This window comes from Tetrahymena thermophila (genome assembly GCF_000189635.1).
Source record: "Tetrahymena thermophila SB210 genomic scaffold scf_8254670, whole genome shotgun sequence".
Lineage (NCBI taxonomy): Eukaryota > Ciliophora > Oligohymenophorea > Hymenostomatida > Tetrahymenidae > Tetrahymena > Tetrahymena thermophila.
Window position 1 is genome coordinate 187,078 of NW_002476437.1, and position 15,943 is coordinate 203,020.

A 15,943-nucleotide genomic window follows, 5' to 3' on the forward strand; every position below is an offset into this window, starting at 1 on the left:
ATTTAATCCCTTGTAAGTAATACTTATTTCTTATATTTCATTTCTTCCTTTTGTAAGAAATATAAATTAATATTTAGTTTTTATTCCTTTCTTTTTGAAGTGGTATTCTTATAAATACTTTTAATTTCTAAATTTGGAATATATGTATAATTCTGAAAATGTTTGAGTTAAGTGATTAAAAATTATCAAAGATGATATTTTGTAAATTATTACACTACTTTGATAAAATTTTACAATATAATTAATTTTTACATGCATATTGATGGATAATATGTATTGATCATCTATTACAGTTAAATAAAGTAAATGGGAACTTTTTTTAATTATAGATTACACTAATTTAATTTGTATTCAAATAATCAAAATTTGCTTTTATTATAATCTAAGTCTTTACTAATATTTGTTCTAAAAAGTCTTTCGTTAATTTTATTATTTACGTTTATGTAATTAAGAGTCCTTTTAGTTTAAAGAAAGCGACGAGTAGCTTGCTTCTTGAAAGTTTTTTTTTTATGCTATTATGATTCTTTTGAATTCAGATTTTCAATCACTTAGTTAATGTTATAATTTGGATAATAAAACCTAAAAATATTTGCTTTATCAAATATTTGCAGCATTATATAACTCGAATCTTATAGTGATGCTTAGATTTCGTTTTCTTGGATAGCAAAATGATTATGCTGATGTGAATTCATATAAACTTATGATAAATGATTATTATCATTAGAGTTGTATTAAATATATTTATTAATATCCATTTTTAATGGCAATTAGGATATTTTCTTAGTGTTTTCTTTATTATTTATTTCATATTACAGAGAAGATCTGTTTTTAATTATTTCTGGTAATAGCTTACTACTTTCTAAGTTCTCAATTATCATAGAATTTTAATTTTTATTTTTACTTAATTCTTGTTGATTAATTGCCATCATATTTTTCGCATAAGTATTAGAGCGTCTTTTCACAATATAAGGAGAGCTATTCATTTGTTATAAAATTTATGAATAAGTCATTTGGTTTTAATTATTACAGATTTATTAGTTTTAGAATTAGATTTGAGCCAAAGATTATCTTTTTCTGATAAGATTTTAAATCTACTCCTAATTCTGTTAAATTAAACATTATTAATTTACTTAATTTAAATGCTTATTTTAGACTTTTTATGCAATATTTTGATTATGATTTAGTTATGTTTATTAAAGAATTGGATGAATCAATTAAGAAACTCTCTTTTGTTATTTCTGTTATCTTAAATGTGTCATTTTTTTACTTTATCTTCTTTTTAAATCTTGCTTAGACGATGTTTCTTTAGAAGGCTCGTAATTAGTAATAGATTTTATTGTACTCTATGAATTATAATTTATATTTTACTTCGAAACATTTATATTGGATATAGAGGTATTATTGTTAGAATTTTAAATTTCTTCTTAAGTATTTGCTGTTTCTCTTATTGATGGAATATTTTTCAAAACCGATTACTTTTTTTATTCTAACTAAAATAATATTTTATTAAAAGAAGATTCATCACATGATTAAGACCTAATAAATTATTAGCTTATACTATTTCTTATACTATTTTTCTTTTATGCTTATGATTGTTTTCTTTTTGTTTAATAATTTGGAGTAAGAGTGTTTCTGTTTTAGCTATTTTATTCAATTTATTCTTGATCGCTATCACTATCATCTTACAAATTTGTGAGACTCTAAGACTTTCTTTTAAAAATAGATTTTTTTTGCTCCATAGCACTTTATTAACTTTTAAAAATTACTTCCTATTATTATTTATTTGGAATTCTGCAAAAAGGGTCTTTTGAGCTATGGGCAGAATTATTTTTCTCTCTGTTTTCATAAATCAATTACATTTTTAACAAATTTTGTTACGATTTTATTTCGTTGTAACTCACAGGTTTTAAATTTTTTTATTTTTTTTTGTAATCACTTAAAAGTTATTATGAATCATTGCTTTAGTTTGATACTGAAACCTAATTTTCACTTTCTTCATTTATATTTTTTGTAGATGGATTTAATTACTTTAATTTACTGAAAGATTTTTATGTTAAATTACTTATACTAGAGTTTTGGTCAGTCGATTAAAATTATTGCTCAATCAAATTGTATTACTAATTTAAATGTTCCAAAAATGAACCTCGAGATTATTTTTCAAAACTTAATTTCTTTTATTTATTTTTCTAAAATTAATTAATTATTCCTTTGATGCTAAAATTTGATTACACAGATTTTACATCATCTAAAGACCCTGTATCGTCTTCTTAGTTAGTTTGTTGATCATTTTGGTAAATTTAAATTTAAATATTCTTTTTATTATTACCAAAATTATTTTTTTACTAACTTTTATCGTCATTATCTTACTCTTCATCTTAACCAACTTCAATTATTCTCTCATTGTTTATTTCATAATTTTTTTATTCTTCTGCTAATTATTCATTGTACTCTAATTATTACAATTCAATTATTTATTATTCAAGATAGGCTTCATCTTAGCTTAAATTCATTTATTCTTCTATTTGTTGTAAATCTTAAATATTTTCATCTTTTTCTAAAAATTAAAAAATAGTCTCTATTGTTTCCAAGTTAAGTGAAAGAGAATTGTATTTTTATTATCTTCTTTATATGCATTTTCTTTCCAAATGAGGGATTGATTTGTTCTCTTTCTGAATTAGTGTTTATTTAGACAGCGTTAAATGAGTTTTTGGGCATTTTATTGAAAAGTGGTCAGTTTTATTGCATGTGTAGCATTTTATTTTGAAAAGCTTTTGATTTTATTTGAATATATAAGCCTCTCTAAGCATCTAGAAATTCTCAAAATCTTACTCTGATTGCTTTATGCAATTAAAAAATTTGTCCCTTGGAATTTTATAAGTTCTACAGAAATCGCTTGCCTAAGCAGTTAAAATCCTCGAATTTCCTTAAATGAATTACATATCACCAAAATATTGTGATTTATGTAACTGAGCTATTACTAAATTCTAAGTTTAATTTCTGTCTTAATATTCATAAGTAATTTTGACACTTCCTTTAACTATATAATACAGGGCACTATCATCTTAATCTCCTTATTAAAATATATATTCTCCAGGCGAGAACAAGCATTCTTCCATTATTTCGACAATTTTTGATTTAGATTCTAGCTTGTCAATAAATTCTATTTCTTTCAAATATTTTCCTTAAACATCTTAAATGAGACCATATTACAATTGTTTCGATAGTTTATTTATTATTTCTTTTTCTTACTATTTACCAACTTCATTCGACTCCTTTTATAATTAATTATTAAATTTTATTAATCGTAGTATTAGAAAGTAGAGAGAGATTTTAAATAAGAATTAAAAATAATATTTCTAAATTAAATATTAAAAATATTTTGAACATAAATTTTTATTATCAATATTTTACTTTATAAAGATATTGCAAATAGTTAGAAATTTATACTCTTAAAGTTTAAGACACATTTTCTTCTCTCATAAGCCTATGGATGACCTGCATACTTTCTTTATATGATTTATCTTTCATTTCTATATTTTCTATAATGCTACCTATCCTATTCAAACTAAACGCATAAAAAAATCCAGTGACAAACATAGTTATTGTTGTAAGTAGTATTTCATATGTTGTTTGAGGAGTTATGTCTCCATATCCAACTGTTATCATCGTGACTGAAAGAAAATAAAATGATTGAACATACCTTGTAAAAACATTTGCATCTTATATTCCTCTCACTTAGAGCCAAGTATTGTTACACCCTTATTTAATTTCATAGATTGCTAGTCCATGCCAGAAAAGACAAAATACATGGCAAACACAGGCTATAATAAAGACAAGCTTTACTAAGTCAACAATATTTTTCATGTTTTTTTAGTAGTTCAAGTAATAAGTTAGTCTATTAAAAATATCAGAAAGGACAAAGAGTTTCATTAAAATCTAAAAGTAGATAGCCCAAGAGTATAAACCCTGAAGTTTTATGTCTAAAATAAACATAAATAGAGGTAGCAGTGCTATTTAATCCATGATGAAGTTCTTTTTTAAATACGTTATAGCTGCTTTTTTCCTATCGAAAATAACGTTACCTTTTTCAACAACTCCTGTATTGAAAGTAAACAGTATATCTAAAACAAACACAACAAAGACAGTCTAAAAGAAATTTACATAATACTAAGGATCCATTTAAAAGAAATTTATCAAACTAAAGAGGAACATAACACTAACAATAAGTATTGCTTGGAGAATATCCCATAAAAATTTATAAATATTATATGGCTAAAATATTGGTATATTTTCAATTAGGCAATTCACAAATTTAGTTAAGAATTGTAGAATCTTTCTGAGTTTTGGTATATAATTTAGAAACTTTAGATTTCTTTAGCTTTATTGAATTTAAAAGATAGACGAGGCATCATTAATTAAATAATGCTAATCTCTTGTTAATTTTCCTAAAATTCTAGTGTTTTTTGTAAGCAGTCGATAAAAACTTTTAACATTTACTAGCAAATTTATTGCTCTAATTAATTTTTTTGGATTTTTAATTTATTTCTTTGATTTTCCTTCATATTGGCTTCTTTAAAGTTCAAATTTTGATTTAATTTATTTTTAATCTAATTCTATTGAAATTCTTGATAGTTTTGAGCCTTAACATTAAATATCGTTGGGTATTTTAGTTATCTATATTTTTGATTCATCTTTTCTTTCTATTTAAGAGCTCTAATCTAATCCATACATATTTTTTTCAATTACACTCATCTACTGAAACTACGAGCTTTAATCATCATTTATTTCTTAATCTGTATTGAAGTACTATTAATCATTTAAATTTGTGTAAAAGTTATGTTAATTTTCTGTTTTTAGATCATCATGTGTTTATTCTTTTACAGTTTCGCTTTATTTCATGCTTAGATAGATTAAATCCTAATGATCCTTTAGCAATATAAAAAATTTGGCAATTAAATAAAATAAGGAAATTTTAAATACCTATTTATTAAATTAAACACTATTCATATGAATATTAAAACCATTTTCCTCTTGAGTGATTATATTTTCTATCATTTAATAAAAAAACACTCTTCAAAGTAATCTTTTTACCAATAAATAATTTCTTTATATTTTAATAAAGTAGAACTTTGATAACAATTTTTCTTTGATTTAAGTAGTCAATTTAAAATAGAAGATTAATAATATTAGCAAAAAATTTCATTCAATTGAATACAATTTGCTTTTGATAATTAACTCAATTCTCATTTAGTGATTTAAGTTAATTAAACAGTTATTTGTTAAAAGCTCAATTTTAATCCATAATATATATATATATTCATGATTAATCAAAAAAATAGCTGTCCTTATTTTAATTTAGTATTTTTTAACAAAATCTATTTTCGTTTTTAATATAAAATATATTTCATTTAAAATTTATTTTCACTATTTCATAAAAGTAGATCTTCGTTTTTAAATATTAATCTAAGGAAAATATGGATTGAGACCTTGGGTTAATTAAAAATAATATACTCTTAAATTTAGATCTAACTATCTATCTATCAATTTTAGAGAGTTTTATGTTTTAAATTATAAAAAATAGGAATTAATATTTATATATACAAAAAATAAAAAATAAGCATTTACAATTTATATATTTTGAAATTTTGTTTATTTTTAATTACCTTAATATCTAAAATTTTAGTGTATAGCCTTGAAAAAGGTAGTATGTCATTGTACTATACATATATATAATTAAATATTAATCATTAATTTTATAATTTAGTTACTTAAAATTTAAGCTCTTAATAATATTAAAAATATTCATTATTAAGCTTCGATAATTTCATTTGCTTTAATATTGTAACTAATTTATCTTAGGTTTTTTTTATTTGATCCAAGTATCCTTGATGGCTATTTCCTCAAAGATTTTTTCTTATTTTACTTTATCTTAATAGTTTTTAGTTTTTAAATGACTGAACTAATATTGAAATTTGGATAGTAATATTTAAAATTATTAGCTTTATCAAATATTTGTAACATTAAATAATTAGAATCTATTAATTATTATTAAATTGCATTTTATTATGAATAAATATTATTTTGATTGAATAAATTATTTTAAAGCGACGATAAATTATTATTTTATAGAGATTAATAATTTATTTCTTATTTACCCACTTGGTGCAGTTATTTTCTTAAGATGTCTTTGTTATTTATTTCTAATAAAAGAGAAGATCTATTTTTTAAAATTTCTGGTAAAAGTTTACTATTTTCACTCTCAAATATCAAAGAGTTTTAATTTTTATTTATATTTGATTCTTAAGGATAGAGCTTATAAACATTTTTATTTTATACATTTGAACGTCTTTTAGCAATTAATGGAGAGTTATTCATTTATTGAGCGATTTATGAAAACATATTCTAATTTTGATTATTTTAGCTGATTAAATTTTAGATTTGATTTTAAGTAACTGATTACCTTTTATTAGCAATATTAAAAATATATCCTTAATTTTATTATGATTAAAAATGCTGATTCATTTGATTTAATAGTTTAAAGGGCTTTCTAATTGTTGTATTTTAATTATTTTGTAACTAATTTTATAAAGCTTCTTAAAGAATTATTTAAGAAATTCTTCTGTTTTATTATTACATTTGCCTAATTAAGGTAACTTTCTTACTTTATCTTCTATTTAAATGTTATTATTTTTAAACTACTTATTTACTACATCCCAATTCATTTTTACTCACATTTTAGCCATTTGAAACAGATTTTATTGTGCTCTAAGATGTGTAATTAAGATTTTATTTGGATTAATCTAAATTTGAAATTGTTGAATTGCTTGATTTAAATTTTTCATCTTTTAATGTTGGAACTTATTCATTTTTTATGTCAAACAAAAAGGGAGGAGTGTTTTTTAAATCATTTAAACTAATTTTAAGCATTTAAGATGTTGTTAAATGTTTAAGTTATTCTAAATGATTTAAAGAGGTTTCATCAAAAGATTAGGATCTCATAATTTATTATTAAAATACATCATTAAAATTACCTATTTTTTAATCATTACTTTCTTATATTTATTTATTTAATCTTGATTGATTATGAATAGTTTTTTATTTGTCTCTTTAGATCAATTCTTCTTTTTTTTCAACATCTAAATTATAGAGGCTTTAAGATTTTTTCTTAAAAAAGTGATAGGCATTCTTATTTTAATATATTTTAACTTTATTAATTAAATTTACTACATCTTGTTAAGATTTATTATTTTTTAATTCTTTTGATTCTTAATTTTAGCTGATTATTTTATTTTCTTAAAAAAATCTGTTACTAATCATAGGTTTTTTAGCTTTTCCTTCGTCGTAAACCTAGCTTTAACATTTTTTATCATTATTTTGGTAAGATAATTAAGAATTTTAATGTGAATTTTAGATCTAACTTTCGATATTTTTAATTTCTTCATTTTAGCTTTTAAGTGAGCTTTATTATTTGAATTTTTTTAAAGACCTTTATGTAAAACTGCTTAAGCTAGAATTTTATTCAAAACCTGAAGTTTCCTATTCATCTCCATTTTATAGTACATATTAAAATTCTACTAAACCACTGTGAGGCTATATTTTATCTAAACTTAAATGCCTTGATCTGTTATTTAGAGACTAAATTCTTTATTTATTTTAATAATAAGCAGGTTACATTTTTTCAATTTCTGTATTCATTAAATCTTAAGAAATAATTTAATTTTATTAATTTTCTTGCTCTTAATCTTAATCCACCTCAGAAATAATTTAATTAGTTTTTATTATTTTATTTTATTCCTGAGCTATTTATTCTAATGCTTCTAATTCTAATATTTATTATTCTAAATAAGCTTCATCTTAACTATAATGTATCTGGTCTTCTAAATTCTATAAATCCTAAAAATTATCTTCTTTATCTAAGAATTCGAAAATAGCTTCTATTATATCAAAATTAAAGGTAAGAGAATTATATTTTTATTTTCTTCTTTCAAAAATTTATCTTTTCAAATGAGGATTTGTTTTGTTTTCTTTTTAAATCAGTGTTTAAATAGAAAGTGTTAAATGAGTTTTAGGGCATTTTAAAGAAACGTGATCTGTCTTACTACATGTGTAGCATTTTATGTTGAAAAGCTTTTGATTTTATTTGAATATATAAGCCTCTCTTAGCATCTAGAAATTCTCAAAATCTTACTCTGATTGTTTAATGCAATTAAAAAATTTGTCCCTAGAAATTTTATAAGTTCTACAAAATTCGCTTGCTTAAGCTGTCAATATTCTCACACTTCCTTAAATTAATTACATATCACCAAAATACTATGATTTATGTAACTGAGCAATTACTAAATTCTAACTTTGATTTCTATCTTAGTATTCATAAGTAATTTTGACACTTCCTTTAACTATATAATACAGAGCACTGTCATCTAAATCTCCTTATTGAAAAATATATTCTCCAGGTGAAAATAGACATTCTTCCATTATTTCAACAATTTTTGATTTAGATTCTAGCTTGTCAATAAATTCTATATCTTTCAAATACTTTCCTTAAACATCTTGAATGAGACCATATTTTAATTATTTTGATAGTTTATCTATTATTTCTTTTTCTTGTTATTTACATACCTCATTTGATTCCTTTGTATATGTTTTAATTTATAAATTAGTTTTAATCGAATTATTATAAATAAATAAATTGATAACATTAAAAATTAATTTGTCAATTTTAATATATTTTAAATTTTAATTTTTATATAAGTAAATTCTTCTTGAATAGTATAACTTTTTTTGATTATTAATTTTATAAATTCTTCTATTAGTAATATTACTTACTATTCCTTTGTCTATTGATAATATATCCAAGTTTTATTTTTGAAAAGAGGGGGTATATCTCATATAAAAAAGAATATTATAATGCTCAAATTAAATTTTGCTATTAAATAAATAATTTACTTTATAAAGATACTGTAGATAGTTTGATATTTAAACTCTTAAAGTTTAAGATACATTTTCTTCTCTCATAAGCCTATGAATGACCTGCATACTTTCTTTATACGATTTATCTTTCATTTCAATATTTTCAATAATACTACCTATCCTATTCAAACTAAATGCATAGAAGAATCCAGTGACAAACATAGTTATTGTAGTAAATAGTATTTCATATGTCGTTTGAGGAGTTATATCTCCATATCCAACTGTTATCATTGTAACTGAAAGATAATAAAATGATTGAACATACCTTGTGAACACATCTGCATCTTATATTCCTCTTTATTATAGCCAAGTAGTGTTAGAACCTTGATTAATTTCATAAATTGCTAGACCATGCCAAAAAAGGCAAAATACATGGCAAACGCAGCCTATAATAAAAACAAGTTTTACTAAATCAACAATGTTTTTCATGTTTTTTTAGTAATTTAAATAGTAAGTTAGTCTATCGAATATATCAGAGAGGACAAAAAGCTTCATCAATATTTAAAAGTAGATAGCCCAAGAATATATACCTTCAAGTTTTATATCTAATAAAAACATAAAGAGAGGCAGTAATGCTATTTAATCCATGATGAAATTCTTTTTTAAATATTTTATGGCAGCTTTTTTCCTATCAAAAATAACATTGCCTTTTTCAACAACTCCTGTATTGAAAGTAAATAACATATCAAAAACAAATAAAATAAAGACGGCTTAAAAAAAATATACATAATTCTTATAATCCATTTAAAAGAAATTGATCAAACTAAAGAGAAACATAACACTAACTATTAGTATTGCTTGAAAAATATCCCAAAGAAATTTGTACAAGTTGTAGGGTTAGAACATAGGTATTTTATTTATTATGCAATCAATAACTCTAATAGATACTAGTAGAACTTTTTTAAGTTGAGATAAAAACTTAAAAAATGAATTGTTTTTTTATTTTTTATGAGCTTAAAAAATTGATACATTATCATTTATTAGATAATGCTAATATTTTGTCAATTTTTCTAATACTCTTGTATTTCTTGATATTTAACGATAAAAAGATTTCACATTTACTAACAGATTAATAGCTCTTATCAGCTTTTTTGGATTTTATCTGCTATTTATTTCTTAAAATTCATTCTTATAAGTTACTGAAATAGTTTTTGGTTTTTATTCATCCTAATTCGAATGTTAGGATTGTTTTTAATGAATTGAATCTTAAAATTTAAAAGATTGTGATGTTAAATCTAGATTTTTACTTTATCCATTTTTTTCATACAAGTTGTCATTGTTTTCCATATTTTGCTTAAACTCTTCAATATTTTCTTACTAATTCTAAGTATATGAGTTTTCTATCTATTAATTTTGTTGACTGAACTCTTCAAACTATTGATCATTATTATTTGTAAAAAAAAACTATTATATTTCTGATTTTAAGTCATCATTTGTGCACTCTTAGACAGATTCTCCTTATTTATTATTGAGTTTCAGTAAATCTAAATGATCCTAATAATAATAGACAAAATATAAAATAAGAAACAAATTTGTATTTATGAAAACACAAAAAAAGATACTTATTCATTCAGTTTAATACTTTTCATGTGGTAAATTAAAGTACTTTCGTTATTAATAGATGAAAAATCAATCATTTATGCAACTTTAATTGAAAAAAGTGCTAAGTTATTTTGAGTAAATTTTATTAAATGTGAAGTAGAATTATTCTTTTTCTTATTATTTATTTTTATCAATTATTTAGATAGCTTTATGAAAAATAATATCTATTTAACATGAAAGTTCACAAATTTAATTTCTAAATTATTTTTAAAGGCAAACTAGTTTATTAAAAACACAAATTATTGTACATCCAAACACCTATTATGAGCAAAGCTTTATTATAAAATTTTATTGAAAATGAAAGCTTTTAATGCATATAGCAATAAAAAAAATTCTGTTTTAAAAATATTACTTTAAATGATTAAAAGAATTAGAGTTATGTGATGAATTTAAAAATAGCTTCGACTTTCTTGAATTATATTAAATTTTGAATAATTTTTATAATTAACAGTTTTCATATTTTTACTATTAATAAAGAAAGTTTTTTATTTATTATGAATAACACTTGAGTTTTTAAATATATTGAATTAAAGATTGAAAATTGAATGCTCAATAGACTTCTTGCTTCTTTTATTTTTGTTTTTTAGAATTTATCAGTTCAATCTACCTGTGATTTTATTAAAAACAAATGCCTTTTAATTATTTATGGAAAACTAATTTTTTTGCTTTAAAAAATTAAATACATTAAACACAAGTGTACTTGGGTAACTTTATCCAAACATCTGTATATATATATATTATTATTTATTCACCTTTAACATAAAAATTTAGTTAGTTAAAATTAAGCTCTTAATATAAAAAACATTCATTACTAAGTTTTGATAATTTCATTTGTTTTATTATTTTAACTTATTTATTTTAGGTTTTTTTTATTTGATCCTAGTGTCCTTGATGGCTATTTCCTCAAAGATTTTTTCTTATTTTGTTTTATCTTATTTGTTTTTAGTTTTTAAATAACTGAACTAATATTGAAATTGGGATAGTAATATTTAAAATTATTAGCTTTATCAAATATTTGTAACATTAAATAATTAGAATCTATTAATTATTATTAAATTGCATTTTATTATGAATAAATATTATTATGATTGAATAAATTATTTTAAAGTGATGATAAATTATTATTTTAGAGAGATTAATAATTTATTTCTAATTTACCCGCTTGATGCAGTTATTTTCTTAAGATATCTTTACTATTTATTTCTTATAATAGAGAAGATCTGTTTTTTAAAATTTCTGGTAAAAGTTTACTATTTTCTAAACTCTCAAATACTAAAGAGTTTTAATTTTTATTTATATTTTATTCTTAAGGATAGAGTTTATAAAAAGTTTTATTATAGGCATTAGAGCGTCTTTTTGCAATTAATGGAGAGTTATTCATTTGTTGAGCGATTTATGAAAACATATTCAAACCTTAATTGTTTTAGCTGATTAAATTTTAGATTTGATTTTAAGTAACTGATTACCTTTTATTAGCAATATTAAAAATATATCCTTAATTTTATTATGGTTAAAATTGTTGATTTGTTTGAGTTAATAATTTAAAGGGCTTTCTAATTATTGCATTTTAATTATTTTAAAACTAATTTTATAAAGCTTCTTAATGAATTATTTAAGAAATTCTTCTGTTTTATTATTACATTTGCCTAATTAAGGTAACTTTCTTACTTTATCTTCTATTTAAATACTATTATTTTTAAACTACTTATTTGTTACATCCCAATTCGTTTTTACTTACATTTTAGCCATTTGAAACAGATTTTATTGTGCTCTAAGATGTGTAGTTAAGATTTTATTTGGATTAATCTAAATTTGAAATTGTTGAATTATTTGACTTAAATTTTTCATCTTGCTATTTTTGAACTTATTAATTTTTTATATCTAACATAAAGGGATGAGTATTTTTTTAATCATTTGAACTATTTTTAACCATTTAAGAGTTTGTTTAATTTGCAAGTTAATAGCTTAAATGATTTAAAGAGGATTCATCAAAAGACTAGGATCTCATAATTTATTATTAAAATACATCTTTAAAATTGCCTATTTTTTAATCATTATTTTCTTATATTTATTTATTTAATCCTGATTGAAATTGAATAGTTTTTTATTTTTCTCTTTAGATCAATTCTTCTTTGTTTTCAACATCTAAATTATTTAAATTATTGAGACTTTAAGATTTTTTCTTAAAAAGATGTTAGGCATTCTTATTTTAATAAGTTGTAACTTTATTAATCAAATTTACAGCATCTTGTTAAGATTTATCATTTTTTAATTCTTTTGATTCTAAATTTTAGCTAATTATTTTATTTCCTTAAAAAAATCTATTACTAAGCATAGGTTTTTTAGCTTTTCCTTCGTCATAAACCTAGCTTTAATTTATTTTATCATTGTTTTGGAAAGATAATTAAGAATTTTAATGTGAATTTTATATCTAACTTTCGATATTTTTAATTTCTTCATTTTAGCTTTTAAGTGAGTTTTATTATATGAACTTTTTTATAGACCTTTATGTAAAATTGCTTAAGCTAGAATTTTATTCAAAACTTGAAATTTCCTATTCTTCCCCATTTTATAGTTTATATTAAAATTCTACTAAACCACTGTGAGGTTATATTTTATCTAAGCTTAAATTCCTTTGCCTGTTAGTAATTAAAGAATATTTTTTTTGTTTATTTTAATTATATGTTGGTTGAATTTTTTCGATTTCTTGATTAATTAATTCTTAAGAAATAATTTAGTTTTATTAATTTTCTTGCTCTTGATCTTAATCTACCTCAGATATTATTTAATTATTTATATTTATTTTATTTTATTCATGAGATACATAAGCCATTTATTCTAATGCTTCTAATTCTAGCATTTATTATTCTAAATAAGCTTCATCTTAACTATAATTTAACTGGTCTTCTAAATGCTATAAATCCTAAAAATTATCTTCTTTGTCTAAGAATTCGAAAATAGCATCTATTGTATCGAAATGAAAGGTAAGAGAATTATATTTTTATTGTCTCCTTTTAAAATTTTATCTTTCCAAATGAGGATTTGTTTTGTTTTCTTTTTAAATCAGTGTTTAAATAGAGAGTGTTAAATGAGTTTTAGGGCATTTTAAAGAAAAGTGATCTGTTTTATTACATGTGTAGCATTTTATATTGAAAAGCTTTTGATTTTATTTGAATATATAAGCCTCTCTTAGCATCTAGAAATTCTCAAAATCTTACTCTGATTGCTTAATGCAATTAAAAAATTTGTCCCTAGGAATTTTATAAGTTCTACAAAAATCACTTGCTTAAGCAGTCAATATTCTCACACTTCCTTAAATAAATTACATATCACCAAAATACTATGATTTATGTAATTGAGCTATTACTAAATTCTAAGTTTGATTTCTATCTTAGTATTCATAAGTAATTTTGACACTTCCTTTAACTATATAATACAGAGCACTATCATCTAAATCTCCCTATTGAAAAATATATTCTCCAGGTGAAAATAGACATTCTTCCATTATTTCAACAATTTTTGATTTAGATTCTAGCTTGTCAATAAATTCAATTTCTTTCAAATATTTTCCTTAAACATCTTAAATGAGACCATATTTTAATTATTTTGATAGTTTATTTATTATTTCTTTTTCTTGTTATTTACATACTTCATTCGATTCCTTTATATATTTTTTAATTTAAAAATTAATTTTAATCGAATTATTGTAAATATATTTATAACATTAAAAATTTGTCAATTTCAGAATATTTTAGATTTTAATTTGTATAAAGGTAAAAATTTTTTTGAATATTTGCCCTCTCATAACCTTTTATCTCATCAAATTTTTATACAACATTTTATTTTTGAAAAGAGGGGTAGATACCATATAAAGAAAATATTATAATGCAATAATTAAATTTTGTTATTAAGTAAATAATTTACTTTATAAAGATACTGTAGATAGTTTGATATTTAAACTCTTAAAGTTTAAGATACACTTTCTTCTCTCATAAGCCTATGAATGACCTGCATACTTTCTTTATACGATTTATCTTTCATTTCTATATTTTCTATAATACTACCTATCCTATTCAAACTAAATGCATAGAAAAATCCAGTGACAAACATAGTTATTGTAGTAAATAGTATTTCATATGTCGTTTGGGGAGTTATGTCTCCATATCCAACTGTTATCATTGTAACTGAAAGATAATAAAATGATTGAACATACCTTGTAAACACATCTGCATCTTATATTCCTCTATATTATAGCCAAGTAGTGTTACAACCTTGATTAATTTCATAAATTGCTAGACCATGCCAAAAAAGACAAAATACATGACAAACGCAGGCTATAATAAAAACAAGTTTGACTAAATCAACAATGTTTTTCATGTTTTTTTAGTAATTTAAATAATAAGTTAGTCTATCGAATATATCAGAAAGGACAAAAAGCTTCATCAATATTTAAAAATAGATAGCCCAAGAATAGATACCTTCAATTTTTATATCTAATAAAAACATAAATAGAGGCAGCAATGCTATTTAATCCATGATGAAATTCTTTTTTAAATATTTTATGGCAGCTTTTTTCCTATCAAAAATAACATTGCCTTTTTCAACAACTCCTGTATTGAATGTAAATAACATATCTAAAACGAATAAAACAAAGACAGCTTAAAAAAAAAATTCATAATTTTTTTGATCCATTTAAAAGAAATTGATCAAACTAAAGAGAAACATAACACTAACTATTAGTATTGCTTGAAAAATATCCCAAAGAAATTTGTACAAGTTGTAGGGTTAGAACATAGGTATTTTATTTATTATACAATCAATAACTCTAATAGATACTAGTAGAACTTTTTTAAGTTGAGATAAAAACTTAAAAAATGAATTGTTTTTTTATTTTTTATGAGCTTAAAAAATTGATACATTATCATTTATTAGATAATGCTAATATCTTGTCAATTTTTCTAATACTCTTGTATTTCTTGATATTTAACGATAAAAAGATTTCACATTTACTAACAGATTAATAGCTCTTATTAGTTTTTTTGGATTTTTAGTATTTTTTATTTCTTAAAATTCATTCTTACAAGTTATTGAAATAGTTTTTGGTTTTTATCCATCTTAATTCAAATGTTAGAATTCTTTTTAATGAGTTGAATCTTTTAATTTAAAAGATTGCGATGTTAAATCTAGATTTTTACTTTATCCATTTTTTTCATAGTAGTTTTCATTATTTTCTATATTTTGCTTAAACTCTTCAATATTTTCTTACTAATTCTAAGTATATGAGTTTTCTAGCTATTGATTTTGATAATTTAACTGGTCAAGCAATAGATCATTATTATTTGTAAAAAAAAACTATTATATTTCTGTTTTT

At 21.7% G+C, this 15,943-nt stretch overlaps 2 protein-coding genes across 2 annotated transcripts in view; both read right to left on the reverse strand. All coding sequences in view use genetic code 6, as the record gives it.

Annotated features, from left to right (window-relative positions):
* Positions 1-359: 359 nt before the first annotated feature.
* Positions 360-14,949, reverse strand: TTHERM_000770911 (cation channel family protein; the record flags this gene model as incomplete). Its single annotated transcript, XM_012797082.1, has 12 exons — positions 360-3,272; positions 3,412-4,146; positions 4,498-4,926; positions 4,981-5,048; positions 6,156-6,460; positions 6,635-8,631; positions 8,947-9,632; positions 10,218-10,464; positions 10,533-10,615; positions 11,731-12,038; positions 12,213-14,233; positions 14,497-14,949. The coding sequence occupies 12 exons, from the start codon at positions 14,947-14,949 to the stop codon at positions 360-362; spliced, it is 10,245 nt and encodes a 3,414-aa protein (XP_012652536.1).
* Positions 14,950-15,521: 572 nt separating this feature from the next.
* TTHERM_000770922 (hypothetical protein) overlaps positions 15,522-15,943 on the reverse strand; it is a gene marked incomplete at both ends in the record, with an annotated part of 536 nt that continues 114 nt past the window's right edge. The window contains 3 exons of the mRNA XM_012797083.1: positions 15,522-15,547; positions 15,654-15,864; positions 15,926-15,943. The exon at positions 15,926-15,943 is cut by the window's right edge and continues 114 nt beyond it. Coding sequence (XP_012652537.1) covers positions 15,522-15,547; positions 15,654-15,864; positions 15,926-15,943 — 255 coding nt within the window. The remainder of the gene's footprint in view (positions 15,548-15,653; positions 15,865-15,925) is intronic.